Here is a 27,678-nt window from a genome sequence, read left to right on the forward strand (position 1 = left end):
ATAGTACACACCAGTACACACCTACCATAGTACACACCAGTACACACCTACCATAGTACACACCAGTACACACTTACCATAGTACACACCAGTACACACCTACCATAGTACACACCAGTACACACCTACCATAGTACACACCAGTACACACCTACCATAGTACACACCAGTACCACTACCACACCAGTACACACCTACCATAGTACACACCAGTACACACCTACCATAGTACACACCAGTACCCACCTACCATAGTACACACCAGTACACACCTACCATAGTACACACCAGTACCATACCTACCATAGTACACACCAGTACACACCTACCATAGTACACACCACCTTAGTACACACCACACACACCAGTACACACCTACCATAGTACACACCAGTACACACCTACCATAGTACACACCAGTGCCCACCTACCATAGTACACACCAGTACATACCTACCATAGTACAAACCTACCTTAGTACACACCAGCACACACCAGTACACACCTATCATAGTACACACCAGTACACACCTACCATTGTAAACACCACACCTACCTTAGTACACACCATCACACACCAGTACCCACCTACCATAGTACACACCTACCTTAGTACACACCATCACACACCAGTACACACCTACCATAGTACACACCAGTACACACCTACCATAGTACACACCAGTACACACCTATCATAGTACACACCAGTCCTCACCTACCATAGTACACAACAATACACATCTACCATAGTACACACCAGAACACACCTATCATAGCACACACCAGTACACACCTACCATTGTACACACCAGAACACACTTACCCTAGTGTACACATGTAGGTACCTATCATTATTATTGAACACAACTACAAGCATCAGGGCAAAGTCCTTTATCTGAAAGTACAAAGAGCTGAATCAGTTTCTTTGTTACAGCTGATAACCTTGTTACATGACATATTAGTACAAAGGGAAGTAACCCTGACTGAGGATTTCTATTGTAATACATTTTAAATTAAATAGCTGCATTTTGGTTGTTTCAAGTCCAGAGAGAAATATCTGAACGTTTTTGGTAAATTTAAGTAAGCTTAACTATTCAGATCGTATGTGACTGAATATCTTGCAGTGAATTTTCAAATAACATATATCTATACATATAACTTTAACTCAGACATTACTTATTATGATTATAAATAAGTGAGGTTGAAAAGTGAGAATCTGCCTGCTTACTATTTTCCCTATTAAGGTAATGACAGCTGCATAGAGAAATTTATGTTTATGTCATACCCTGGATTTATTTGAGAAACATTTAAGTGTCATGATAAGGTGAGGTGCTGTAAAACCTTCTAGTCCATCATCAATGTCTACTGTAAGAGTCAGAAAATAAACACATTTGTACGCTTCATTCTTTATTATAACAATCAGTCATACAATGATCATTGCCACATTTTCACCATATCTTGGTATACCAGTAAATGTTACCGTTTTTCTGTATTTCAAATCAGTCGCATCCAAACAAAAAATTTACAGGGATTCCCCATGTTACAGCTGTCGTAGTATTACAGGCTTTCAAAGGTCATGTAAATACAGCCATCACTGTAACAAGCTTACAGGGTCCCTTTAGTTACAGATATCACTGATATAGCACAGGGTTTACAGGAATTCCTACAATGATTAGACCCATCACACTGTTATAGACTTATAAAATTTTATAGCTACAGTGAGCCATCAAACCACTAGATATTCCTGTAAGAGATCACTAATTATAGTTATAGACTCAAAAGAATTCCTACGATAACAGCCATCCCACTGTAACAGGTTTACAGGAATCCTTACAGCTGAGCAATCATTCTGACACAAGAACTGCTCTAGTTACAGCCATCACAATATCACAGAGTTACAGGAATTCATATAGCAACTGTCACAAACGTTATGACAGTTCCTGAAATCTTTATATACTATATAAATGTACTAAAGAATTGGTAGCATCCTCCATGCTAAGTTGTGGCCACAGATACAGTCATGACTTCCTCACAGAATTACAGAAATCCCTACCTTCGGAATTTCTTTCTAACAATGCTTGATATCTTCCTCTTAATGTTTGCGTTGACATTTTCCAATTCTGCTGCCTTTCTAGCTGCTGTCTACAAATAAATATTATGACTGATGATGATATATGCACCCATAAAATATGTATAAATGCTTAAAACCTAAGCGTTTATTCTGTGGCTTAAGTTTTGATATTATATTTTAGATATATCAATTAATTTAAGCGTTTTGTATTAATCTATCATGGTCATGACTTATTTGTGCATGGCAACATACTGCCATAGGATGGCATCAAAGTCATAAAATGTTTTTGTAAAGAACTCTTAGACCCTTCCATCTATACTTTATAATAGGTAACAATTACTGCCATTTTCATGTGTTAAGAAGAATATTGAACATTTTCAACAATCCTGTGGGAATACGGATGAAAACAATATACAATTATCGGTTAAGGATCTGCTCTAGTGAGGTTTCAGTCTCGTTGAAGTCTCATTTCAACATTAATCAAAGAGTTTTTGTGATTTTCAAAAACTTATTGTCTCAATTTGTAGCTGCAAAATTTTTGAGAAAAGTTGAATTCTCGGGTCAAATGGAAATCAAGACATTGTGGTCATAACTTTACACTTTAATTAGCCTTAGATAATCAACTGTAGTAGGTGAGGCATTGTTTTTAAAATTATATATCAAACTACTAACAGCTGAATGAATTTTTGGAATTAACCACAATTCAAGAGTTTATTCTTCAATTGATTTTCTAATCATATTTTAAACTAAATCATCCCTTTACATTTCTGCAGTATTTTATCAAATCCGATGTTTTAGAAGACTTACCTCAATATTCCAGACGAGTTTGATGTCCCACTTCTGTGTCACAAAACTGACCACTCGACCAGTGTTCTCAGCCCCTACACGTCCGACCCGCCCCGCACGGTGGATGTAGTCTGACACAAACTGTGGCAGGTCAAAGTTCACCACCTGGTGTACCTGAAATACACAAATAAATTGCTATTAATTGAAGACATTTGTCTGTTCTGTCTATCAATATTTTGGTGGCATTCATACTAACAACATGCTTTAATTAAATCTAAATGTTGGAGTTTTGATACAGGTGTTGATTCAGAAGTGGTTTTTTTTTTATCTGAAAGATTTCCTGGGAAAAGAATCAGCTAGATGATTTCTTCAACTGTGGAACGCAAGGGGGTGGGACTTTAAAAGATGGAGGCGGAATAGGGGTGAATCATGATCAGTTACCAGTAGCTGATTTTTTGTGCAGGAAAGGTTCATCTGGGGGTTGGGGAGAATTGGCTGTTACTACAATAATACACTAATTACATCTGTATCATATCTGCTATATATAGTAGTCTACAGGTGGATGCAAATGAGTTTTTATTAGGCCAAAGATGGATTACTCTACATCCTTAAAAGGAAAACTACCAGTAAGTCAAATAATTATCAGATTCTGTACTAGCTTAACTTAAAAACATATAACCCTTAATCATTATGTAACATAGATGTGTTTGAAAAGGCAATTCATTCTTAAATAAGAAGTCCTCATCGTCAGCCTCTTACAAACATTTTATTAATTAGGTTTTTATTCCTTATAATTATTTCCGAAAGCTTCCATTCTATAATCTAAATAGTTTCTATCTAACTCCTTTCTTACAAATTCAGACCTACCCTAAGTGTGTCTAAACCTCGTGAGCAGATGTCTGTACATACAAAGATATTGGCTGCTTCATTTTGGAAATGATTAAACCTGTCAAACCTCAGCTGAAAAAAAACAAATGAAGTATCGGTTCCATGTCTTAGAAATGAAAAAATACACGAGTTTCCACCTGATCCAAAACACTAAATGCTACCAACCATCCTTAAATATTTCTTACAAAAATTATCTGATTATTTCTATTTGATTATCATAATAGTATTTAAATGAAATTCTTAAATGAATAACATGCTACAACTTTTCAGTTATAAATAATGACAACAGTTAAATGTTTCTATAGGAATAAACACTGGTCATTGCACCAAACAAAATAATTCTCAGCAACAAGCTTTATAACACACCTTGCGGTCCATCTGAGCATTGAGCACTATATTATGGACACCATGCTCCTTTAATAACTTGTGTAGCCAGAAGCAGGTGTCACTTTTGTTACAGAAAATCATAGTCGGTGTGTTGTTGGCAAGACTTTGCTTCGCAATTTTCAGAACTTCAACTGTAAATATCAAAATTAAGTTTTAAAGTAAATAAACATACAGTAAACACATGAAAAGGAATAAAATTCCAACTTGAATAATGCTACATGTGATAGCATGCAACTACACCATTATCATTGAAAATGTCAAAGCATAGGATGCCAATTATCAAAGGAACTCATTCACAAAAAGAAATGTAATTTACAATTGAATAATAAATTGAAACAAATTCACACCACTGGAAATATCACCTGTTAGTGATATAATGATTATAAATAACTATTATAATATTTAGGTATTAAACACACGCATATGTAAGGCAGACATTTTTACAATAAAGTACGTTAAACACATTTACTGAAAATGGTTGGCTATAATGTAGCATTTTAAAACAGAATTGCTGACAAATTCCATGTACTGTGAATCCCTGAATTTCCTATCACTTGTGAGTATTGAAGTGTATAACAGGCTATCCTAATAGCTAACTTTGTATATATATTTATTATGTATGTATCCTGTTTACATTACAGTTAATACACCATGTAAAGAAGCCTTACCAGCTTTCTGCTCATGATGGAGACGTAAAAACGTCTGCGGAACATGTGGCATTAGTCGATGTAGACTGTCTGTCTTTATTCGTTTAAAAGTTTCAATCTGAAAAAAATATATTCATACCATATTTGAAGAAATGATAAGTACCTGGAGGTATTCTAGATGTCTTCAAAACACTCCTATAACTTTAATAGGACATTCATGTATTAATATGATTTATAAATTTATTTCACATTTGTATATGAAAAAGTCATGTTGGATTTTAAAATACTGTATGTGCTATTACAAAGATTCTTAACTAAATGTGACCAAATGCTGATACATAAAGAGTTATCTGCCCTTACCTCGATGTGATTTTCCAGGATAGAGTCCAGACTCCTCGGCATGGTGGCACTGACCAGAAGCAGCTGGGTACCACAATTCACAGGACTGTAGTCTTCTGTTTCATCACTAGCCACAGTAATCTACAACAAACGCTCTTTGGTATTAGTTTGTTTTTATGAGAAAACAACTGTTCACATATCATATTTTACTTTCAATATTCAATGATTTTTTTTTTTAGGTTTCCAGTTATTTGATGCTTATACTATAGAAATTAAAATGCACAGTACATATCATACCCACAAACAAAATACAAAAAAAAACTAAAAATATGTCTGTTAGACATTAAGTGCTCACTAACTACTTCATAAAACCTTAATTTCCAGTACAATATGCATCTATAAGGCCCTTGCTCCCAGATATTTTGCATGCACATGTACCAAAACGTAACCCTATCGCTCATTACCCTTGGGATTATTGCAAGGAGATGGTTTACATCTTTGATGTTTTGTAATAAATACTTTGTTTTACATCATCAGAACTTTAAATGTGAAATTACTCTGAACTTTGTTAATTGTGTTCTTTGTTACATTGAAGTTTGTTTATTATCTTATTGATATTGATACGATAGACTTATTTTGCTGTCCAGTCTCTGTGCACCTGGTGACTTAACTGTGTTATGCATTAATGCCTTTCTAGAGCTCAGGCATCCCGACTGATATTGTATAATGTTTTCCCTTCTGTTTTTCTTATGCAAGGCTGGGTAATTTCATAAATATTTATCAGAACCGCAGCAAATGCGGTCAATGGTCATGGGTTAGTAAGCAATATTGCAACGTACACCTAGGACCGAGGATGATGTGAAATAAATCGAATATGGAAGTAGCATCGAAAGAAAGTTGGTTTACAGTACAAGTAAATTATAAGATCTTTGATGTTGATCACACCTGTAACTTTGTCAGTATACTCTTGATGACATCACTGAAGCTGTCGTCCAGTAAGGTGTCTGCCTCATCTAAAACTATATGTTGACACCTAGATCCACTCAGCTTACCTGTTGGCATAATAATTAGAAATTAAACAATAAATAAGATTATACTGGTCCTGTGTGTAAGAAAAAGATTAGTCAGTGATGAACTGCTGAAGATATCATGAAATCCAGATTACCTGCAATTTACTGAATATGGTAGTTATGGCTGCTGATCAAGATTTCATAAATCATAGCTTTTTAGCTTAGTTTTCATTTGGTGCCATACTTCAAAATTATTTCTTACAACCAGTGAACCTACCAGAATTGAAGAACTTCAACAGTGTCATTGGTGTAGAAATAACTACATCTATGTCTTCCTTCCCAAAATACCGGATGTTTTCCTACAGGTAAAAAAATACATGCATTAATACATTACCATTCCTTTTAAAACAATTTCCTTTCATAGTTTAAAGTCTTTTAACAACTTGGCATCTTCTTCCAAAAGATTTTGTTGACCATTTTATGATTTTCCTTTCATATGAACAGAAAAGTGAGAGTTCATATAGACATTGCTAAGATCAAGTGTGACTAGGCACACAATCTCCAGGTCATTCCTTTCCTTGATCAACAAACAAATATAAATCAGGAAAGGATGTGAGTTATCAGTCCAAACATTTATATGCCAGACACACAAGGATGAAGGAAAAAGAATAAATGGGTAACAACCTGATGTGTTAATTCGGTTATAAATATCTAAACACGAAATGTATGTATTACAAATAAATTTATCACATAACTGGCCTGTCCAGCCATGTCATACAACCTTGTCATAAATATTGTACGACACATGTGTAATAACACTATTAAAGGCTTATGGCATATCAAATTATTGAACATGTTTGATAAATTTCATATGACATAGCCAACCATGTAAGATCCTCAATGTCTCCAACTTTATATAAACTCTAGATGGGATCCAATGGGATCTTGCCACAGGAAGGGATGTGTTCATGCTTATTTTGTTTAACAGCTTAAGTTATGTATTAATAAGGATATTCCAGGTTTAGAAAGTATGGGAAGTCTATGGAAACCATTAACCTGTAATTACTACCTCACTTGGATTTTGAACTTGCATCCCAGAAATAGGGTGCTAGTGGTTATATGTCAACTAGGACATGTTAAACACCTGGCCAGTGTAGGAATCCAACAGAACAGATTAAGATGGAAATTGTAGAAAGAATTCAAGCATATCTAAGTAACAAAATACTCACATTAGTAATGCCTTTCCCTGACAACAGCTTCATGTTAACACCACAGCATTCTGCAAAATTACAGGCAACTTCCTAGAAAAATATAAAGACCAAATATTTCTCTCACTAGCAGTACATATTAATTTCAGTACTAATCATTGAAAAAAAATCCATATGTAAATCATTGTACCTTAAAGCTTTCTGTATGTATGTCCAGTAGTGAAGTTATGTACATGGATATCCTATTTGATACTGCATATATACATGCACAATCAGGGTGTTTGGTAAAGTGATGTATGACTCCATGAACATACAGTATTCTCACAAAGTCTGTTACATTTGTTGTAAATGAATCTGTTATGATAGCAATTACTGAAAGTTAAGATTAAACAGTATACATGAACAGTTGACAGTACTGTAACTTACCATAACCTGGTTGGCTAGTTCTAAGGACGGTAAGATAATGACAGCTCGCGGTGAGTTTGAGGGAGCATCTCCATCTGACTCATACTGTCGTATCCTCCATAGTAACTCCATGATAGGTAATAGGTAAGCCAGGGTTTTACCACTACCTGAATATATACAGTTGTAGTTAGTACACAGTATATAGTGCTCATAGTAATGGATTTCACTGTGATTTACCCAACAGTACAAATATCACACACTAAAAAAAACATTATTTTCCATTACAATACAAACCTATCAACTTTGAAAATAAAATAAACTTACCTGTTTCCGCAGCACAAATCACATTTTGTCCTTTTAACACTGACTTCAAGGTCCTTCTCTAGAAGAAAAAAATCAAAACTACAAAAGGAATGATTTGGTGTCATATGCAAATAGAATTTCTATTTTTACTAGCTGTCCTTTATCATTATATTTTATCAATAAAAATATAGCATTACACCATTATTGTATACATTAATAGCCATGCATTTCTTTATGGCCTTTCTGTCTTTTTATCAACATTTTTAATGAAACTTCATACAGCTATTTAACATTACTGTACATGTACATTATGTATATTTATTTCTTGGAACGCTTTGTATCATTAACTGTCATTTTAACAAGCATTCAGAATATTGCTGAATTCATGCTATATTGGTCTTTGTAGATGACTTATTGAACCAGATATCTTTCGCTAATTACCTCATATGCTAACATTTGTCAGGTTTTAATTTGATCCATAATGCCTTCGTAAATTTATTGTCAAGAACCCAAAATTTGATGTAATATCTATTTCACGATAAAGTAATATTGAACTTAAAGTTCATAGAGACTTTTGATATAAATAGCCAATCCCATTAAACACTCCTCCTTTAAGCTACCCAATCCGTTTTTCCTTTGATAAAAGTAAAATAATAATGTACCTGTATTTCAGTTGGATACTCAAGGTTAAGTTTTTCCAGCTGCTGCAATAAGTTTTCATTCAAGTTAAACTCTTCAAATGTCTGTGTACGTTCACTAATAGCTTGCAGGGCTGGATTCTGTAAGGAAACATTTTTCTACAGTGAAACTTAAACAAAGGTATATTGAGTGGGTTTATTGTAACATGATGATATGTAACATGATATATGGTATATGACATCCTAACACTGAACCCTACTGATTTTCCTACCTGACTGTGGGCCTTAATGGTGAAATGACTGGGATCATACTGATTTTCCTATCTGACTGTGGGCCTTAATGGTGAAATGACTGGGATCATACTGATTTTCCTATCTGACTGTGTGCCTTGATGGTGAAATGACTGGAATCATAGTGATTTTCCTACCTGACTGTGTGCCTTGATGGTGAAATGACTGGAATCATACTGATTTTCCTACCTGACTGTGTGCCTTGATGGTGAAATGACTGGGATCATATTGATTTTCCTACCTGACTGTGTGCCTTGATGGTGAAATGACTGGAATCATACTGATTTTCCTACCTGACTGTGGGCCTTAATGGTGAAATGACTGGGATCATACTGATTTTCCTACCTGACTGTGTGCCTTGATGGTGAAATGACTGGGATCATACTGATTTTCCTACCTGACTTGTGTGCCTTGATGGTGAAATGACTGGGATCATACTGATTTTCCTACCTGACTGTGTGTGCCTTGATGGTGAAATGACTGGGATCATACTGATTTTCCTATCTGACTGTGTGCCTTGATGGTGAAATGACTGGAATCATACTGATTTTCCTATCTGACTGTGTGCCTTGATGGTGAAATGACTGGAATCATACTGATTTTCCTACCTGACTGTGTGCCTTGATGGTGAAATGACTGGGATCATACTGATTTTCCTACCTGACTGTGTGCCTTGATGGTGAAATGACTGGAATCATACTGATTTTCCTACCTGACTGTGTGCCTTGATGGTGAAATGACTGGGATCATACTGATTTTCCTACCTGACTGTGTGCCTTGATGGTGAAATGACTGGGATCATACTGATTTTCCTACCTGACTGTGTGCCTTGATGGTGAAATGACTGGGATCATACTGATTTTCCTATCTGACTGTGTGCCTTGATGGTGAAATGACTGGAATCATTGATATTTTTCCTATCTGACTGTGTGCCTTGATGGTGAAATGACTGGAATCATACTGATTTTCCTATCTGACTGTGTGCCTTGATGGTGAAATGACTGGAATCATACTGATTTTCCTACCTGGTTGTGTTCCTTGATGGTGAAATGACTGGGATCATACTGATTTTCCTACCTGACTGTGTGCCTTGATGGTGAAATGACTGGGATCATACTGATTTTCCTATCTGACTGTGTGCCTTGATGGTGAAATGACTGGAATCATACTGATTTTCCTACCTGACTGTGTGCCTTGATGGTGAAATGACTGGAATCATACTGATTTTCCTACCTGACTGTGTGCCTTGATGGTGAAATGACTGGGATCATACTGATTTTCCTACTTCACTGTGTGCCTTGATGGTGATATGACTGGGATCATACTGATTTTCCTACCTGACTGTGTGCCTTGATGGTGAAATGACTGGGATCATACTGATTTTCCTACTTGACTGTGTGCCTTGATGGTGAAATGACTGGGATCATACTGATTTTCCTATCTGACTGTGTGCCTTGATGGTGAAATGACTGGAATCATACTGATTTTCCTACCTGACTGTGTGCCTTGATGGTGTGAAATGACTGGGATCATATTGATTTTCCTACTTGACTGTGTGCCTTGATGGTGAAATGACTGGAATCATACTGATTTTCCTACCTGACTGTGTGTTGCCTGACTGTGGGCCTTGATGGTGAAATGACTGGGATCATACTGATTTTCCTATCTGACTGTGTGCCTTGATGGTGAAATGACTGGAATCATACTGATTTTCCTATCTGACTGTGTGCCTTGATGGTGAAATGACTGGAATCATACTGATTTTCCTACCTGACTGTGTGCCTTGATGGTGAAATGACTGGGATCATACTGATTTTCCTACCTGGTTGTGTTCCTTGATGGTGAAATGACTGGGATCATACTGATTTTCCTACTTAACTGTGTGCCTTGATTGTGAAATGACCGGGATCATACTGATTTTCCTATCTGACTGTGTGCCTTGATGGTGAAATGACTGGAATCATACTGATTTTCCTACCTGACTGTGTGCCTTGATGGTGAAATGACTGGAATCATACTGATTTTCCTACCTGACTGTGTGCCTTGATGGTGAAATGACTGGGATCATACTGATTTTCCTACTTCACTGTGTGCCTTGATGGTGAAATGACTGGGATCATACTGATTTTCCTACCTCACTGTGTGCCTTGATGGTGAAATGACTGGGATCATACTGATTTTCCTACCTCACTGTATGCCTTGATTGTGAAATGACCGGGATCATACTGATTTTCCTACCTGACTGTGTGCCTTGATGGTGAAATGATCCCCCAATGACTTGTAGTTATTCCAGCCGTGTGAGGCTAACATTCTGGGGTTAAAATCACTGTAGGTTTGCCCCTTGTGATGGTTGAATTCGGTGCGCTTACAGCTGACCACCAGGGTAGATTTACGATTCGACATATTTGTTTTAGCATGAATAGCTCTTTTTCTCAATATCTTTTTTTCCTTCTTCTCAAACTCGACCTTCAGTTTATGTGGAGTTGTTATTCTTGGTACATCTGTGTTTGCTCTGGTCTGAAATGTACAGCAACATGTCAGCAGCCAATATTATAGCATCACATTTTTACCTAATGTTTCATGCGTTTTGATAGTTTTTAATAGTCTTTTCTGATTTTGATTTCATTTGCAAGAATGTGGGTCAGAATTAGTTCATGTTCCTAATATAAAAGTTATTTTCATATGGCTTTTGCAAGATATTTTGCACACGGAAAGTTAGGTTGGGACAAAAAATGCCTTTGAATTAAACAGAATTTAAAGTAAAATACAGGCTTAAGTATACAGAATACGCCGATTCCGGGATACAAGGACTCTTCTGGGTAGGAGGTAGAAAACGTTGAATTGGTCATGTGAACGCGAAATTTTAGGGCACATTTTTCCGTCATGGCGGTGACACTTTTAAGCAGAGAATACCAATGTCCGGGTAAAGGTCATAGTCGGTAATACTTGCTCGATAACGGAACTAAGATAAACTGTTCTGTTTTGTGTTTCTTATTTGTTATTGATTTTTGGGAAAATGCACCAAGGTAGGTTATGAAATATTTGTGAGTGAGACGTCAGATACCGCTGATTTCCAACTGCTAGGCGACAGCTCCATTTGATGTCGTAATTTACATGTCATTTCCGTATGTAGTGTCTAAATTCAATTTTCATGCATATTTAGATTATATTTGATACAATATGTTCTGATAATTAATGTTAAATGTTCTATAATGATATGTAATTTTCACCCGTGTTCAATCATTACATATGCCGCCATTTTGTTTCAAATGTGCCCTTAATTAAGTCAAGTGGTGGTGAAAGTCACATGACTAAACTGACTGAATGTTGCATCCCGGAATTGGCGTATTGAAAGTAAAGTTTATTGCTACATTATGTGAAATTTCAAGGATATCTACTGTACTAACTACTGAAAACACCAGCAAAAAAGAGGATTTGATAAAAAGTTATACTCGGTAATTGATATTATACATGTATGTCTAGAAAATTTACTTTACATATTGATTTACTTATATTATTCAATGTGAGAATTATCTGATGGGACGCTACATTGTATACTGAAATAAAAATAGACAGCATTTGTTGTGAATACATGTACTACCTATACAGACATAATGATAATTGAAGAAACTAAGTTTCAAAATCTATTCTTGCTTCTAATATAAAACAGTCAGAATGAAAACTCTCTACATAAATGTACATACAACAAGTTGTCTGCACAAGACTGATGCCAGCTGAGATTGTAGAGTCCCGCTTTTCAACCACTGGGAAAACATGTTGCTGTCTAAGTCAGGCCTAAGTCATTCATTCTGTTAAAGAAAACAAAAATTCATCATCAGAGTAATATATAGTAATACTGGTATGTAAATACTGTAACTTAAATCATTGGTATTTTCAGAATGTAGTATGAACAAGTAAATTTTACACTCGTCAATATCTGTGGAGAGCAAGAAGGTAAATGTTACACTCATCAATATCTGTATGTGGAGAATAGATTAAATGTTTGTTTGTTTGATTAATTAATGTCCTATTAACAGTCAGGGTCATTTAAGGACGGCCTACCATGTATGTGATGTGTTGCAATTATATGTGCGAGATGCGTGTTTTGGGAGACTGCGGTATATTCGTGTTGTGTCTTCTCATATAGTGGAACTGTTGCCCTTTTTAGAGTGCTATATCACTGAAGCATGCTGCCGAATACACCAAGCAACACACCCTACCCGGTCACATTATACTGACAACGGGCAAACCAGTCATCCTATAGCTACTCCCTGTATGCTGAACACTAAGCAGGAGTAGAAACTACCACTTTTATAGCTAGACTTGTAATTCCGCTCTCACTACGATACTCTAGCTACGTTAGGCTCCAATACAAGGTCAAGGTCATTCATTTGAACAAATTTGGTAGCTCTTCATCCCAGCATGCTACAGGCTCAAGATCAATACCCTGGGCCTTCTGGTTGTTGAGAAGAAGTCGTTTGAAGATTTAAGCCTTTTTGACCCCTGTGACCTTGAATGAAGGTCAAGGTCATTTATTTGAACAAACTTGATAGCCCTTCATTCCAGCATGTCAGAGGCCCAATATCAGGTCTCTAGGCCTCTTAGTTATTCACAAGAAGTCGTGTAAAATTTTTAGCCTATTTGACCCCTGTGACCTTGAATGAAGGTCAAGGTCATTGAACAAACTTGGTAGCCCTTCATCCCAGCATGCTCCAGGCCCAATATCAGTACCCTGGGCCTTCTGGTTCTTGAGAGGAAGTCGTTGAAAGATTTTAGCCTATTAGACCCCTGTGACCCTGAATGAAGGTCAAGGTCATTCATTTGAACAAACTTGGTAGCCCTTCCTACCAGCATGCTACAGGCCCAATATCAGTATCCTGGGCCTTCTGGTTATTGAGAAGAAGTCGTTTTAAGATTTTAGCCTTTTTGACCCCTGTGACATTGAATGAAAATCAAGGTCATTGATTTGAACAAACTTGATAGCCCTTCATCCCAGTATGTCAGGGGCCCAATATCAGGTCTCTAGACCTCTTAGTTATTCAAAAGAAGTTGTTTAAAAGATTTTAGCCTATTTGACCCCTGTGACCTTGAATGGAGGTCAAGGTCATTCATTTGAACAAACTTTGCAGCCCTTAATCCAAGCATGCTACTATAATAGCTATTTATAGCTATACATAACTAGCAAAAAACTAGTCTGGTTCCCTGCTGCGAATGCTCCGATAGCTCTGCGCTATTCTTAGACTAAGAATAGCACAGGGCTATCGGAGCATTCGCAGCAGGGAACCTACTCCCATAACATGAGAGTCGACTGGTCAGCCGTTTTTTCATCGGACATTATTTTACTGACTGTCGACTCTCATTTCCGAAGGCCTATTTCTTTGATGCAGCTTCCGACGTCAGATGAAAGCGGAAGGAAAAGTGCAATGATATCAATATTTCTTGCTCAAACAGTGATAACATTGATGTGTACTTACAGTTTAGGTATAAATTATCCCATCTATCTAGGAAAACCATAACTTGAGGCCTCATTAAAAAGTATTTTAGCGGATTAGATATGATGAATCCCTTCCATAACAATCTGACCTAGTTTTAAATATGGCGGCTGGTTACTACAACAAGAGGCCCAGAGGGCCTGTATTGCTCACATGGTTTGTAATGCCAAGTAATGTTCTGAAATACAGGTTCAATGTTTCTTTTCTGAAGGAATTTAAATATTAACCTCTAAATCCCCTATTGGGCCCCACCCCTCCTGCCCCCAGGGGTCAGAGCCAAAATTTATACAAGTTCTGTTCCCCTTCCCCTAAGGATGTTTATGGCCAAATTTGGTCACAATCCAAGCAAAACTCTAGGACAAGTAGCGATTTATAGGATTTACCTCTATTTCCCCTATTGGGCCCTACCCCTCCTGGCCCCGGGGGGCCAGAGCCAAAATTTATACAAACTCAGTTCTTATTCTCCCAAGGATATTTCTGGCCAAATTTGGTTACATTCCATGCAGAACTCTATGACTAGTAGCGATTTAAAGGATTTACCTCTATTTCCCCTATTGGGCCCCGCCCCTCCTGCCCCCGGGGGACCAGAGCCAATATTCATACAAGTTCTGTTCCCCTTCCACCAAGGATTTTCGTGGCCAAATTTGGTTACATGCCATTCACAACTCTATGACTAGTAGCAATTTAAAGGATTTACCTCTATTTCCCCTATTGGGCCCCACCCCTCCAGCCCCCGGGGGGTCAGAGCCAAAATTTATACAAGTTCTGTTCCCCTTCCCCCAAGGATTTTCATGGCCAAATTTGGTTACAATTCATGTATAACTCTATGACTAGTAGCGATTTAAAGGATTTACCTCTATTTCCCCTATTGGGCCCCGCCCCTCCTGCCCCCGGGGGACCAGAGCCAAAATTTATATTAGTTCTGTTCCCCTTTCCCCAAGGATGTTTGTGGCCAAATTTGGTTACATTCCATTCAGAACTCTATGACTAGTAGCGATTTAAAGGATTTACCTCTCTTTCCCCTATTGGGCCACGCCCCTCCTGCCCCTGGGCGACCAGAGCCAAAATTTATACAAGTTCTGTTCCCCTTCCCCCTAGGATGTTTGTGGCCAAATTTGGTTACAATCCATGCAGAATTCTAGGACAAGTAGCGACTTATAGGATTTACCTCTATTTCCCCTATTGGGCCCCGCCCCTTCTGCCCCCGGGGGTCAGAGCCAAAATTTATACAAGTTCTGTTCCCCCTCCCCCAAGGATTTTCGTGGCCAAATTTGGTTACAATTCATGTAGAACTCTATGACTAGTAGCGATTTAAAGGAAATGTTGACGGACAGACGGACGGACGGACGACGGACGCCGCGCCATGACATAAGCCGGTGAGCTAAAAAACGGAACGTGAATTCAAGTGGGCAGAATGCAAGTAAAAGTAAAGGCAGTTCAAGCGTTTTGGGGACTTTGCAATTCGTTTTTTGCTATTTACCTGCCGGATCACTTTCATCATGAAGTTTTGTCTGGGTCATGAAAGTTTACATTAGGAAATGTAAATATTTGTTTTAGATGGATTTTACGGCTGATTTTGTCAAAATACTTGTTGATTTATCAAAAAGAGGTAGGTATTTGACATTGATGACGATTTAAATATGATTTAAACGTTTTATATTCTCACAATCCAAACTTTGAAAATGTTACCCTCAGCATCGGGTAAATGGCCTATCGGAAGTTAGAGGTTAGACACGACGTAACGTTCCAAAAGTGTCTCATCGTGCTATACCTCTAACATTGTTGGAGTACAGGGAACCAGACTAGCGAAAAACAACATTTCTGGAGATAAAAATGCTTGCGCTCAAAACCGACTCCTGAAACTTGCAAGGAATGTGTATAAGGATAATTTGAACACTATGCAACCACTTTTCGTTCGAAACAATAGAGCAATAATTAACTTGATTAATAATTAGCCTAATTATACCTGATCAAAACTGCTTACAATATGTTTCAATGATCGTTATAAACAACCACTGTAAGTTTCAGGAGTCGGTTTTGAGCGGAAGCATTTTTATCTTCAAAAATGTTGTTTACAGTCAGTTTTGTATAGCTATAAATAGCTATTATAGCTATATATCGCTATAATAGCAATAAATTTACATGTGCACAACTACTCCAACAATGTTAGAGGTATAGCACGACGAGACACTTTTGATCATTACGTCGTGTTAGAAGTTTCTCAATATCGAGATCTAATATTATTGGATTAGTGCACAACCTGTCAGTTCTTTGCTACAGAAAGTTTCTTCTCAAAAGAAGCCCTACCATAAAATACTTCTACTTGTCTATTCTAAAGACTCTTTAAATTTGAAGAATCGTCACAATATACTAACGGAAGAAAAATAAACATAAAAAAGAGCAATAATTTAAATCATTAGCCTACTCTCATCACCATCACCGTGTTCTTCATGGAGGCTGACATGACACCGGAAGTTGAGTCTTTGTCATACAGACGCTTCAAAAGTAATCGAAATAAGAAGATGGGAACAGAATTTATCGGGAAAATCGCTCCATGTTTTAATCATTTGATTGAAACTATCACCAGTAATGGAAAGATCGGAATATGCGGATCACGTGTTAGAATATCAGACATCAAAACCGGGTATGATAATGCACAGCATTAGATTTCCGATATTCATCATTTGCCGAAGTGACTCACTGAGTCACTCGCACAGCTGCCTATAAAAAACTTAAAATGTTACCTTGAAATGACATAATAATTAGCTACAGTTGTGCCATTAATGATAATATCAATGTATATATGACAGTAATAAATTTTCTAACAAATAGGCAACTAAAGTAAACCCATTTTTTGGGTGATCACTTTGCATTGTATATTAGCAGTATGGAGTAAGGGAGGCAACTCTAACAAAATTGGTAAACACTGGTAAAAACTCTGTGATGATTGGTTTTATTTACAGGTCACTAAGTACTTCCAAAAAGCCAAATGGGGACAGATTTCAGGTGTTGCTTCCTTTTGCCGGGCAGACACTCCAGTGTAAGTGTAATTACATATTGTTCGTGTATAATTATAGAGTAACGTTACATGTACTGGCTGGCGACCCAATATCGGGGAAAAAATAGAGATTTTTCACAAATCTTTTGTAAACATTGTATTAAATGTAGGATTTCTAGGTATCTAAATAATATTTACCTCACAACAGCTCAATTTAATAACAGTTCCATCAATTTATAATCAATTTTATAATAAAAACAGACGTTGGAAAAAGGCTGTATTAAACATATCGTGATCACGTCAAATTACTGTACCCATAGCCCAAGATACTCTGGCCCTGACACCAGACTTAGACATTATGACTGATGGATGTCTGGCGTAGGGCCAGAGTGCAGTAGTACTCGAAAACCTGGAATAAGCTGACACCGTTTGGTATCGGGCCAGAACACCGGGTTAAAACAAGAAACACTGATTAACCATGCAAGTTCTTTTATTCCATATCGACAGATATTTCCAAATATTATGACGCACCCTGTAACAATATTAAAACACTAGTTTAGAGAATGAAATACATATACATAATATGGCTAATGAAAGAATAACCATCTGATACACATCACTGACAATACTTATTACATTATATTTGATAGGTTCATACATATTACATACAAACAGTTACATAATTAACATTATCTTGCAAAGCGCCCTGTGTCACACACAGGTGAGATATGTTTTATTCTACAAATAGTTTACCGTTATGTTATATATATGTAATGTTCTTATAGATAGTGTATGAACTCCTACATTATATTTTGTATTCTGTATGTAAATCCATAAACAATTTGATACATCAACCTGTTCGTTAAGATAATTATGTAACTGTTCGTATGTAATATGTACGTACCTATCATATATAATGTAATAAGTATTGTCAGTGATGTGTATCAGATGGTTATTCTTTCATTAGCCATATTATGTATATGTATTTCATTCTCTTAACTAGTGTTTTAATATTGTTACAGGGTGCGTCATAATATTTGGAAATATCCGTCGATATGGAATAAAAGAACTTGCATGGTTAATCAGCGTTTCTTGTTTTAACCAATACCCCTGCAACATGTACACTTGCTAATTAAGTTCAAAGTTTCTCTATTATACCTGTATTTTAGAATAATTATATATTCCAGGTTTGAAAACTTACCAGTTTAAGTTATTGTTCATGTATAATTTCCTGCTATAACTATTGTAATCTGGTTCTAATTAAATGTACACAAAGTAACTTGCTACTGAAAATCGAAAGGTGGTGAGACAAAAATAAATGTGTAGTACATCATCTTTAAAAATGATTTACTGTAATGGACCCAATAAACGCCCAGGGCATTTAAAAAATTGAAAATTACAAAATTATTGCAAATCTATACAGTATTGTGTAGTTTTGGTCTTGATTTATGCCTGGGCAACTGAAATTGAGGCCTCAAAAAGGGGGAGGGACGCTTATAGGGACATGGGCTCTTATTGGGTCGAATACGGTAAGTGTAATTCATAAATGCATGTGAATATGCATGTACATTGTGAGAACATGTAGTTCTAGTACTAAGTTGGAACTTTATGACAACTGTAGTCAGTCACATGATTACAGTATAGCATATATACAGTGATTAAATATTTTCTCTTTGTATAGGGGATGTGATATTTGACTGTACCTACCCACAAGATCCCCCTGATTTCATCTTTGCAGCAGATGACAGTGACTTCTCTCCACATGAAGACAATGTCAAGGTGTTTTTCATTAATATATTTTATTTCATGCTTATTCTTAATGTTCCGAGTAGGTTTTTTTGTTGTCATTATTTACTGTTATTAATATTTTGACAATGTTGTTCAAACATACATAAAAACCTGTACAACTATATCTATAATAGACTACTATCCCTAGATAAACAAAGCCATGTGATCTTTAGCTAATTACTGGAACAATAGTTTATATTTTGGTTTTTATTAGCTCACCTGCCTGAAGGGCAAGTGAGCTTATGCTATGGTGCAGCGTCCGTCATCCGTCCGTCGTCCGGCCGTCTGCCGACCGCCCGGCGTCAACTTTTCCATTTAAACAACTTCTACTCCAAAACTTGGTGACCTAGAGTCCTGAAATTTGACTTATAGCATGCGGGGATGAAGGGCTACCAAGTTTGTTCAAATGAATGACCTTGACCTTCATTCAAGGTCACAGGGGTCCAAAAGTTGAAAATCTACAACAGACTTCTTCTATATAACCAAGAGGCCTAAAGACCTTAAAATTGGGCCTGTGACATGCTGGGATAAAGGGCTACCAAGTTTGTTCAAATGAATGACCTTGACCTTCATTCAAGGTCACAGGAGTCAAAAAGGCTAAAATCTTTAAATGACTTCTTCTTAATAACGAAGAGGCCTAGGGACCTTATATTAGGCCTGTGACATACTGGGATAGAGGGCTACGAAGTTGTTCAAATGAATGACCTTGGCTTTCATTCAAGGTCACAGGGATCAAATAGGTGTAAATCTTTAAACAACTTCTTCTTGATAACCAAGAGACCTAGAGACTTGATATTTGGCATGTGACATGCTGGAATAAAGGGCTACCAAGTTTATTCAAACGAATGACATTGACCTTGATTCAATGTCACAGGGGTCAAATAGGCTTAACATTTTTTAAATAACTTCTTGATAACCAAAAGGCACAGGGACCTGATATTGGCCCTGTGGCATGCTGGGATCAAGGGCTACCAAGTTTGTTCAAATGAATGACCTTGACCTTCATTCAAGGTCACAGGGGTCAAATAGGCTAAAATCTTTAAAAGACTTCTTCTTAAAAAAAACCAAAAGGCATAGGGACCTGATACTCTATTTGTTAAGAATGAACCATGCATGATTACCAGATTGCAGGTGAGCGATTCTAGCCCATTGGGCCCTTGTTTTAGTTGTCATAGATAAGGCTTATTGTAAAATGGGCCAACTTATTTTTGTGGGCATTAATTAAGAAATCACAAAAATAAATTGCAGTCAAAGCGTTTCAAACACAGGTAAAGTTGAACCTTATACATTTAGATCATAAAAATTAAATCTAGGTGAAAAAGTTTTCTGACATTGAAATAGAATTAAGTTAACTTGCCAAAAAATAAGATGGCTTACAATATTGCCCTTTAGATCATTGCCTGGCCATGATAGAATAATAACAGCTGTGCATACATATGTCATACATTATGATTATATTTCTATAGATCTGGTTTCTTAAAATATCTTAGCAATTGTAAACGTATCAGAGATACAGAAACTCTATATAGTAGATTTATATTTGTTTGTTTGTTTGTTTGATTAATTAACGTCCTATTAACAGCTATGGTCATGTAAGGACGGCCTCCCATGTATGCGGTGTGTTGCATGTAGTTGTGCGAGGTGCGTGTTTTGGGAGACTGCGGTATATTCATGTTGTGTCTTCTTGTATAGTGGAACTGTTGCCCTTTTTATAGTGCTATATCACTGAAGCATGCCGCCGAAGACACCAAGCAACATACCCCACCCGGTCACATTATACTGACAACGGGCGAACCAGTCGTCCCACTCCCTGTATGCTGAGCGCTAAGCAGGAGAAGAAACTACCACTTTTATAGACTTTGGTATGTCTCGGCCAGGGGACAGAACCCAAAGCCTTCCTCACAGGGGCGAACGCTCAACTCAAGGCCAAAAGTGAGGCGGTGCCAAGGGAGGCATTAGGAAGGATAAAGTTAGTTTGGAAGAAAGAAAAGATAAGATCCTAAATTTAGTCGCCTTTTACGATCATGCAATAGGGACAGCAGATTTATATTGACCGTTTACTATAATATCCTCCACAGAGTTTGGTGAACTGGGATTATAATGATCCTAATAGTCTCCTGAATGTACTTAATGAGTTGCTGGCCCTGTATCGAGAACACCAACAGCGTCAAATAGAAGCCCACTCTCGTCTTCAGTTTGAATACTCTTCTCTGATAGACCAGGCAAATCTAGCTCCAGAGGACATCGAGATATTTGTACACAAATCTGAGGTGGGTCTAAGTTTGTATTTGTTATATCCTATTGTTGAATGAATAAGTTTGTCTCTATGAGTCTATGCTATATGATGTCCTATCTTTTCATTTATAAAACTGTCAAAACAAGAAATATTTCTAAATTAAAGCCATCCCACTTAGCATGGTGTTGTGATGATATCTTGATTCTGATTACTCCTCTACATATGCCAGACTTTGTACTCTTTGTGGAGTCTATCATCTGGATGATTCACTCAACTTTACTCAAATGTTTGATAGACATGTACATTATATCTCCTATTCATTTGGCATTGTGGTTAACCATTTTACTACATGAAGCAAAGGTCTAATTGTAAAGCTTAAGTTATATATTTATAATGCAGTTACCTGGTACATTTAAAAGAAAAATTACTACATGTGAAACAAGGAGTATTTAAGTTGATAACTATAGAAAAGATTTTTTGTGGTCAGTAATTTGCATATTCAACTTTTATATATTGTAATTGATATATGTCAATGAATTATCATTTGTTTGGTAGTTGCACTGTGTTGAAGTCGTAATATTTTGTATCCTTAGTTTGGATTATTTTCAGAACAAAGTTGGTCCTGTGGTGTTTCTGATTAAAATGGTAGTAGATTTTACAAAGATACCAGCTTACTTAACAAAGGTTTGTCCAATTGTGAATTTCTAGATAATGGATTGATTTTGTGATGTATGTGTATTAACAATGTACAAAGAGCTTCCATCGTTTTGTTTTATCTGTCCATGAAATCCTGCAATTTCTAAAGCATTTGGGGAAAAAATCATCTAAAACTACATAAAAACTAGTTAACTTCCAAAGTTATACTCATATTTGATACTATGGGAATCCTCTGTACCCTAGGAATAACATTGTAATCAAATATGATCAGAATTAAATAATGTATGTATTGTAAAAAAATGTGTTTTATTACAGGACAATCCAGGAGAGGACTCAGCAGTGTTGCTGGTGAATTTTCCTTCTCCAAACACTTCACGTATAAGTCCCCAGCTGTACCTCTCACCCAGAGTAGAAAAGTAAGTAGCTTTCCTTCCTCGGTCACCAATCAATCCTCTCACAAAACTTAGACACAGGATAAAAAATACACAACATTATTCCGTCTCATATTACAGAGTTATCTCCCTTGCGGGAAGGTATCAATTGTGACATCATTTCTCTAAAAACTATGATGTTATAATTGCAAACACATGATGTCATAATCAATACCTACCCGCAAGGGCAGATAACTGTGTAATATGCAAAGATGGAATACAAAACATGTATCTTTGATTTATTAAAAACAAAACAGGAAATAGAATCCAAAGCAGCTGTAATCATCAAATATGTTATAATTGAAGTTTTGTAATTGTAACTTATTTACCATGTGATGTGTTTATAGTGCTTTGGGGGGATCAGCTAACCTACGAATACCTCCCTACCCCAGTGGTGGCTGCTTACTGGACTATGTGCCTACTGTCTGTGAACTCTTACAAAACAAGGTTAGTCAAAAAGAAACAAGAATATTACCAGGGAAATGTAGATGAAGTAGCTATGCTTTACAATTTATTCATCTATTAACAGTGAAAATAGAAGACAAAAATATAAAATTATATCCATACTACATCCTTTGGTGGGCTTATCATTTTATCTATCAGAAAATGTTTTGACTGATCATGCACATTTCAATTCACCTAGGCTTACTGGTAAGTTACACAAAAATAATTTTGAGTCTGATAAGGAAGCTAAGTGCTGAGGATTTTTATCAATGGGAAAAAATTGCATCTTTGAAAAGCTTCTTCAATCTTAAAAGTTGCCCATCAAAAAAAGTTGATGGAACTAGAGAAGGGAAACTATCAGTGTTGATATTGGAGTGACATTCCAGTAGATCATTCATTGTTAGATCTCCTGTATGTATTTCCACTAATACATGTCTTTTCTATATCCTGATAGGTTGACCAGGTATCAAATGTTCATGAGAAAAAGATGGAGTACGTCAGCGCCTTCCTAAGTAACTTTGGCAGGTGAGCATTGGAATAATTGATAGATTTATAAGTAATCATTCTCAAGAATTTGTCAATACTGTCTTAACAGATATTATGAAAAATTAAGAAGAAAAAATTATTCAAAGCTTTTGATTTTAATTTTAGATCTGTGTTGGAGTATGATGCTGAACACTTTAGTAGGATTTCATTTTTGTTTGAATGGAATGATTTCTTCTTTTTGCTTTATGGTAAGTTAACATTGTATTCAATATTGATATGGTATGCAGATTTAATAGTGTAATTAAATTACATAAATTGGTTATACACCTTGAAATCTTTGGCACATGTAAAAATATGAGCTATGTTTATGTTCAAGTAAGTGTTATAATGTAATAGGTTTGGCATGGGAAAGCAAAACACCTTGACTATAAGTCTCATTATGTTTTTATCAACAAAAGTGAAAGTTCTACTTACTAAACATAAATATTCCTAATGAATTTATTTATGTTCAAATATTCAATTTTGAATTAAAAATAGAACAGGTGCATGCCTAAAAAATCCTGTGTGATTGTACGTTCCTGAATAGTACCCAGGTAAATCTAATCTATAGTGGAAGGATATTTTAAATATGTTCTAATTTATATGATGTTGTACATGTGAATTAATGTTTCTAAGGCCTTTAAATCAGTATTTCACTGTTTGCAGTGGAGCTGCCTTCATTTTTCCCTCAGGAACCTCCCATCTTCACTTTCCAGTCAATCTATCACGAGTCTAAAGGCAAGCCTTACTCAGAGACAGTCAATGACTATCCCTACAGTCCACGCTGGAGTTCAAAGAAAATGGCAGAGAAAGCAAGGTAAACACAGCTGATATCAACAAGTCTCCACTTCAGATATAGATTAGAGTAACATCTTGAAATCATACACAACAGCCTTCTCATAATAAATAATTAGCCCCACTGCTTCAATTTCAAATTATCATTTTCATAACTATTATTATTAATAAAGTGATGAACATTGTAGATATTGCAATGTACATGTATGTGTATATTTTAAAACAATACATGTTGTTAGTTATAAATTGTTGTATCAAGATTTAGCCTGCCATCAGATTTTTGCATCTCAAACAGAAAATAATTGCTATAGACTACCTACTTTATGTAGATACTGCGTCAAATACCTAGGGTTAAAGCGAGATCTTGATACATCAAAAATATTCAAAATATACCTGAAGAATATGGATTTTAGTATGAGACTTAGCACCTAGGACCCTGATATATGCACTGTAGTATAAATACTGAAGGTTTGTAGTACACTAGACTTTTATAAAAATAGGAGAAATAAGAAGCCGATGATAAATGTTGAGATCTTTTGTGTCAGATATATTTTGATGTATTATTTCTTTTTGCTTTGCAGGGAGTATATCCTCTGTAACATTGGTGCATTCCAGAAAGCTTCAGTCCACAGTGGTTCACTATAAGGCTTTATAACAAACACTTTCCTTGGGCATGAAGTTAAACACAGAATGGAACTTTTACCATATAGTATTTGTATACTGAATAGACAAAATCCGTTTAATGTAAAATCTAGATAAGGGATGTTCCAGAAAAACATACATGGTAGGGGGGGGGGAAGGCACTTTGAAATAGGGAGCCCCCACCGATAGAAGCGATTTTCAATTTTGTTGACCCCTCCACGTATCTATTTTTTGTGAATGATACTATGGCATAGAAACGATTTAATTTTTAGCTCACCTGGCCCGAAGGGCCGGTGAGCTTATGTCATGGCGCGGCGTCCGTCGTCCGTCGTCCGTCCGTCGTCCGTCCGTCCGTCTGTCCGTCAACATTTCCTTTAAATCGCTACTAGTCATAGAGTTTTGCATGGATTGTAACCAAATTTGGCCACAAACATCCTTGGGGGAGGGGGAACAGACCTTGTATAAATTTTGGCTCTGACCCCCCGGGGGAAGGAGGGGCAGGGTCCAATAGGGGAAATAGAGGTAAATCCTTTAAAACCCTACTTGTCCTAGAGTTCTGCATGGATTGTAACCAAAATTAGCCACAAACATCCTTGGGGGAAAGGGAACAGAACTTGTATAAATTTTGGCTCTGATCCCCCAAGGGCAAGAGGGGTGGGGCCCAATAGGGGAAATAGAGGTAAATCCTTTAAATCGCTACTAGTCAGAGTTCTGCATGGAATGTAACCAAATTTGGCCAGAAATATCCTTGGGAGAATATGAACTGAGTTTGTATAAATTTTGGCTCTGGTCCCGGGGGGCAGAAGGGCGGGGCCCAATAGGGGAATTATAAGTAAATCCTAAAAATCGGTGCTTGTCCTAGAGTTCTGCATGGATTGTAACCAAATTTGGCCATAAACATCCTTGGGGGTAGGAGAACAGAACTTGTATAAATTTTGGCTCTGACCCTCCGGGGGCAGGAGAGGGGGGGCGCCCAATAGGGGAAATAAAGGTAAATCCTTTAAATCGCTACTAGTCATAGAGTTCTGCATGGAATGTAACCAAATTTGGCCATAAATAATCCTTTTTGGAAGGGAAACAGAACTTGTATAAATTTTGGCTCTGGCCCCCCGGGGGCAGAACGGGTGGGGCCCAATAGGGGAAATAAAGGTAAATCCTATAAATCGCTACTTGTCCTAGAGTTTTGCTTGGATTGTGACCAAATTTGGCCATTAACATCCTTGGGGGAAGGGGAACAGAACTTGTATAAATTTTGGCTCTGACCCCCTGGGGAAGGAGGGGTGGGGCCCAATAGGGGATTTAGAGGTTAATATTAAAATTTCTTCAGAAAAGAAACAATGAACCTGTATTCAGAACATTACTTGGCATTACAAACCAGGTGAGCGATACAGGCCCTCTGGGCCTCTTGTTTGTTTTGCTCCAACATCTTTTTGGATTTACATATTTTGATTAAAGTATATGGTGCATTGAACTATTGTTTGATGTGCTGCATCAATTACTAGATTTGCATAAAGGTACAATCTTCCTAGAACCAGTTTAAAATCTAAAGATACTGAAGTGTTTACAAGGGTACTGCAAGAGTAGACATCTGGACATTGACACTTAAAAGCTTGTGAACTGCCACTTTTTCCACAACTTAATTCCAGTGAATTTAAATAAAGATCTATTGATGACAACAGTAGTTTGCCCATACTAATCCATTGTTTCTCTGTACCATTGCCAAGTTTGATTGAAAATAATATGTTTCAAATAAATATTCTGTCATTATTATATTAAAACACCCAGAAAATAAAACTTTTTTGTAGATGAACAACACATTAATATTGTTTACTCAACTGTTATTTTTTTAGTCAGGATGACTGACAACAACATTATAAACCACAAATTTTGAATTTTATTTCAAAAGGTTTGACAACATTATAAACCACAAATTTTGAATTTTATTTCAAAAGGTTACAAATTCTCTCAGATAGACCCACCCACTGAAGTGATTTTATTGAAACGCCACCCTGGCACAGAAGTGATTTTATCTTGAACCCACCATGGCACATACTATTTTTTAAAGTCCCTTCCCTGGGTGCCATATATGTTTTGCTGGAACAGCCCTAATATAATACATGTAGCATTATAATATAAGTAATAACTATCATTAAAAATGTGCAATATCTTAATTTGTTTTACTTTATTTTTGTCCTTTTTTAGGTGGAGGGTCTTATTTTCGGACATTCCCCCCTCCCTACATCTAGATATGTGTGGAAATGGGTAAGGGTCTTATTTGCGGTGAAATACGGTACTCTTTACTCTTTAGGGAATGCCTGCTAGTTTCTGATATGCTGGAGAGATTAATTGGTGACATACTATAAGCACTTATAACTCTGAGATTTATGGCTTCTAAGTGGTCTGTACACAAGTTGTAACTTTGACCAATCCAAAAATATCATGACTGACCAGAAAACAACATTGCCAGTAGACAGCAGGATCTTAACATTTGAGAAATGTGATTGCCATAGAGACTTTATGACCATGTAGTTTCTCCATGTTACAGAGAAAGAAAAGAAGAGAAAAACAAAAACATTCCTTCTTTTATTTCAATATTATAAACCATTTAATGGTTAATATTAAAGTGTTTATATCCCTCTGGGATCTCTTTAACATGTACAATTCAACAAGAGAAATAATACAAAAACTTTATCA

At 36.5% G+C, this 27,678-nt stretch overlaps 2 protein-coding genes across 4 annotated transcripts; one reads left to right on the plus strand and one right to left on the minus strand.

Moving 5' to 3' along the window:
• Positions 1–1,375: 1,375 nt before the first annotated feature.
• Positions 1,376–16,964, minus strand: LOC138319022 (probable ATP-dependent RNA helicase DDX28). 2 transcript variants are annotated; one of them, XM_069261902.1, is made up of 15 exons: positions 16,894–16,964; positions 12,681–12,785; positions 11,215–11,493; positions 8,710–8,826; positions 8,069–8,126; positions 7,766–7,911; positions 7,361–7,432; positions 6,409–6,490; positions 6,067–6,173; positions 5,143–5,262; positions 4,804–4,900; positions 4,115–4,266; positions 3,728–3,820; positions 2,882–3,034; positions 1,376–2,145 (listed from the first exon to the last, which is right to left on the minus strand). In XM_069261902.1, exons 2-15 carry the CDS (start codon positions 12,750–12,752, stop codon positions 2,053–2,055), a joined length of 1,641 nt encoding a protein of 546 aa, XP_069118003.1. In that variant the 5' UTR covers positions 12,753–12,785; positions 16,894–16,964; the 3' UTR covers positions 1,376–2,052. The 2 variants fall into 2 exon arrangements, with proteins under 2 accessions (XP_069118003.1, XP_069118004.1); XM_069261903.1 differs by lacking the exon at positions 16,894–16,964 and adding an exon at positions 15,949–16,159.
• LOC138319025 (BRISC and BRCA1-A complex member 2-like) lies at positions 16,904–27,155 on the plus strand. Of its 2 annotated transcripts, XR_011207943.1 has the most exons (12): positions 16,904–17,112; positions 17,432–17,508; positions 19,148–19,245; positions 21,333–21,524; positions 22,100–22,174; positions 22,463–22,563; positions 22,926–23,025; positions 23,477–23,547; positions 23,674–23,756; positions 24,214–24,364; positions 24,924–25,506; positions 25,664–27,155. XR_011207943.1 is itself a non-coding variant. In XM_069261907.1 (11 exons), the coding sequence occupies exons 1-11, from the start codon at positions 16,919–16,921 to the stop codon at positions 24,985–24,987; spliced, it is 1,206 nt and encodes a 401-aa protein (XP_069118008.1). In that variant the 5' UTR covers positions 16,904–16,918; the 3' UTR covers positions 24,988–27,155. The 2 variants fall into 2 exon arrangements, 1 of the variants encoding a protein (XP_069118008.1); XM_069261907.1 differs by having other exon boundaries at positions 24,924–27,155.
• Positions 27,156–27,678: the final 523 nt, after the last annotated feature.

The sequence above is a fragment of the Argopecten irradians genome, chromosome 3, assembly GCF_041381155.1.
Source record: "Argopecten irradians isolate NY chromosome 3, Ai_NY, whole genome shotgun sequence".
Classification (NCBI taxonomy): domain Eukaryota; kingdom Metazoa; phylum Mollusca; class Bivalvia; order Pectinida; family Pectinidae; genus Argopecten; species Argopecten irradians.

Coding starts and splice junctions, on each gene's coding strand:
- LOC138319022 (XM_069261902.1), bottom strand. CDS start 12,752: ATGTTTTCCCAGTGGTTGAAAAGCGGGACTCTACAATCTCAGCTGGCA. Junction 8,827..11,214: donor CCATCAAGGCACACAGTCAG/GTAGGAAAATCA, acceptor GTTTCCTTACAG/AATCCAGCCCTGCAAGCTAT. Junction 5,263..6,066: donor GTATACTGACAAAGTTACAG/GTGTGATCAACA, acceptor CGTTTGTTGTAG/ATTACTGTGGCTAGTGATGA.
- LOC138319025 (XM_069261907.1), top strand. CDS start 16,919: ATGGAGGCTGACATGACACCGGAAGTTGAGTCTTTGTCATACAGACGC. Junction 23,026..23,476: donor GTGAACTCTTACAAAACAAG/GTTAGTCAAAAA, acceptor ATATCCTGATAG/GTTGACCAGGTATCAAATGT. Junction 23,757..24,213: donor TTTCTTCTTTTTGCTTTATG/GTAAGTTAACAT, acceptor CACTGTTTGCAG/TGGAGCTGCCTTCATTTTTC.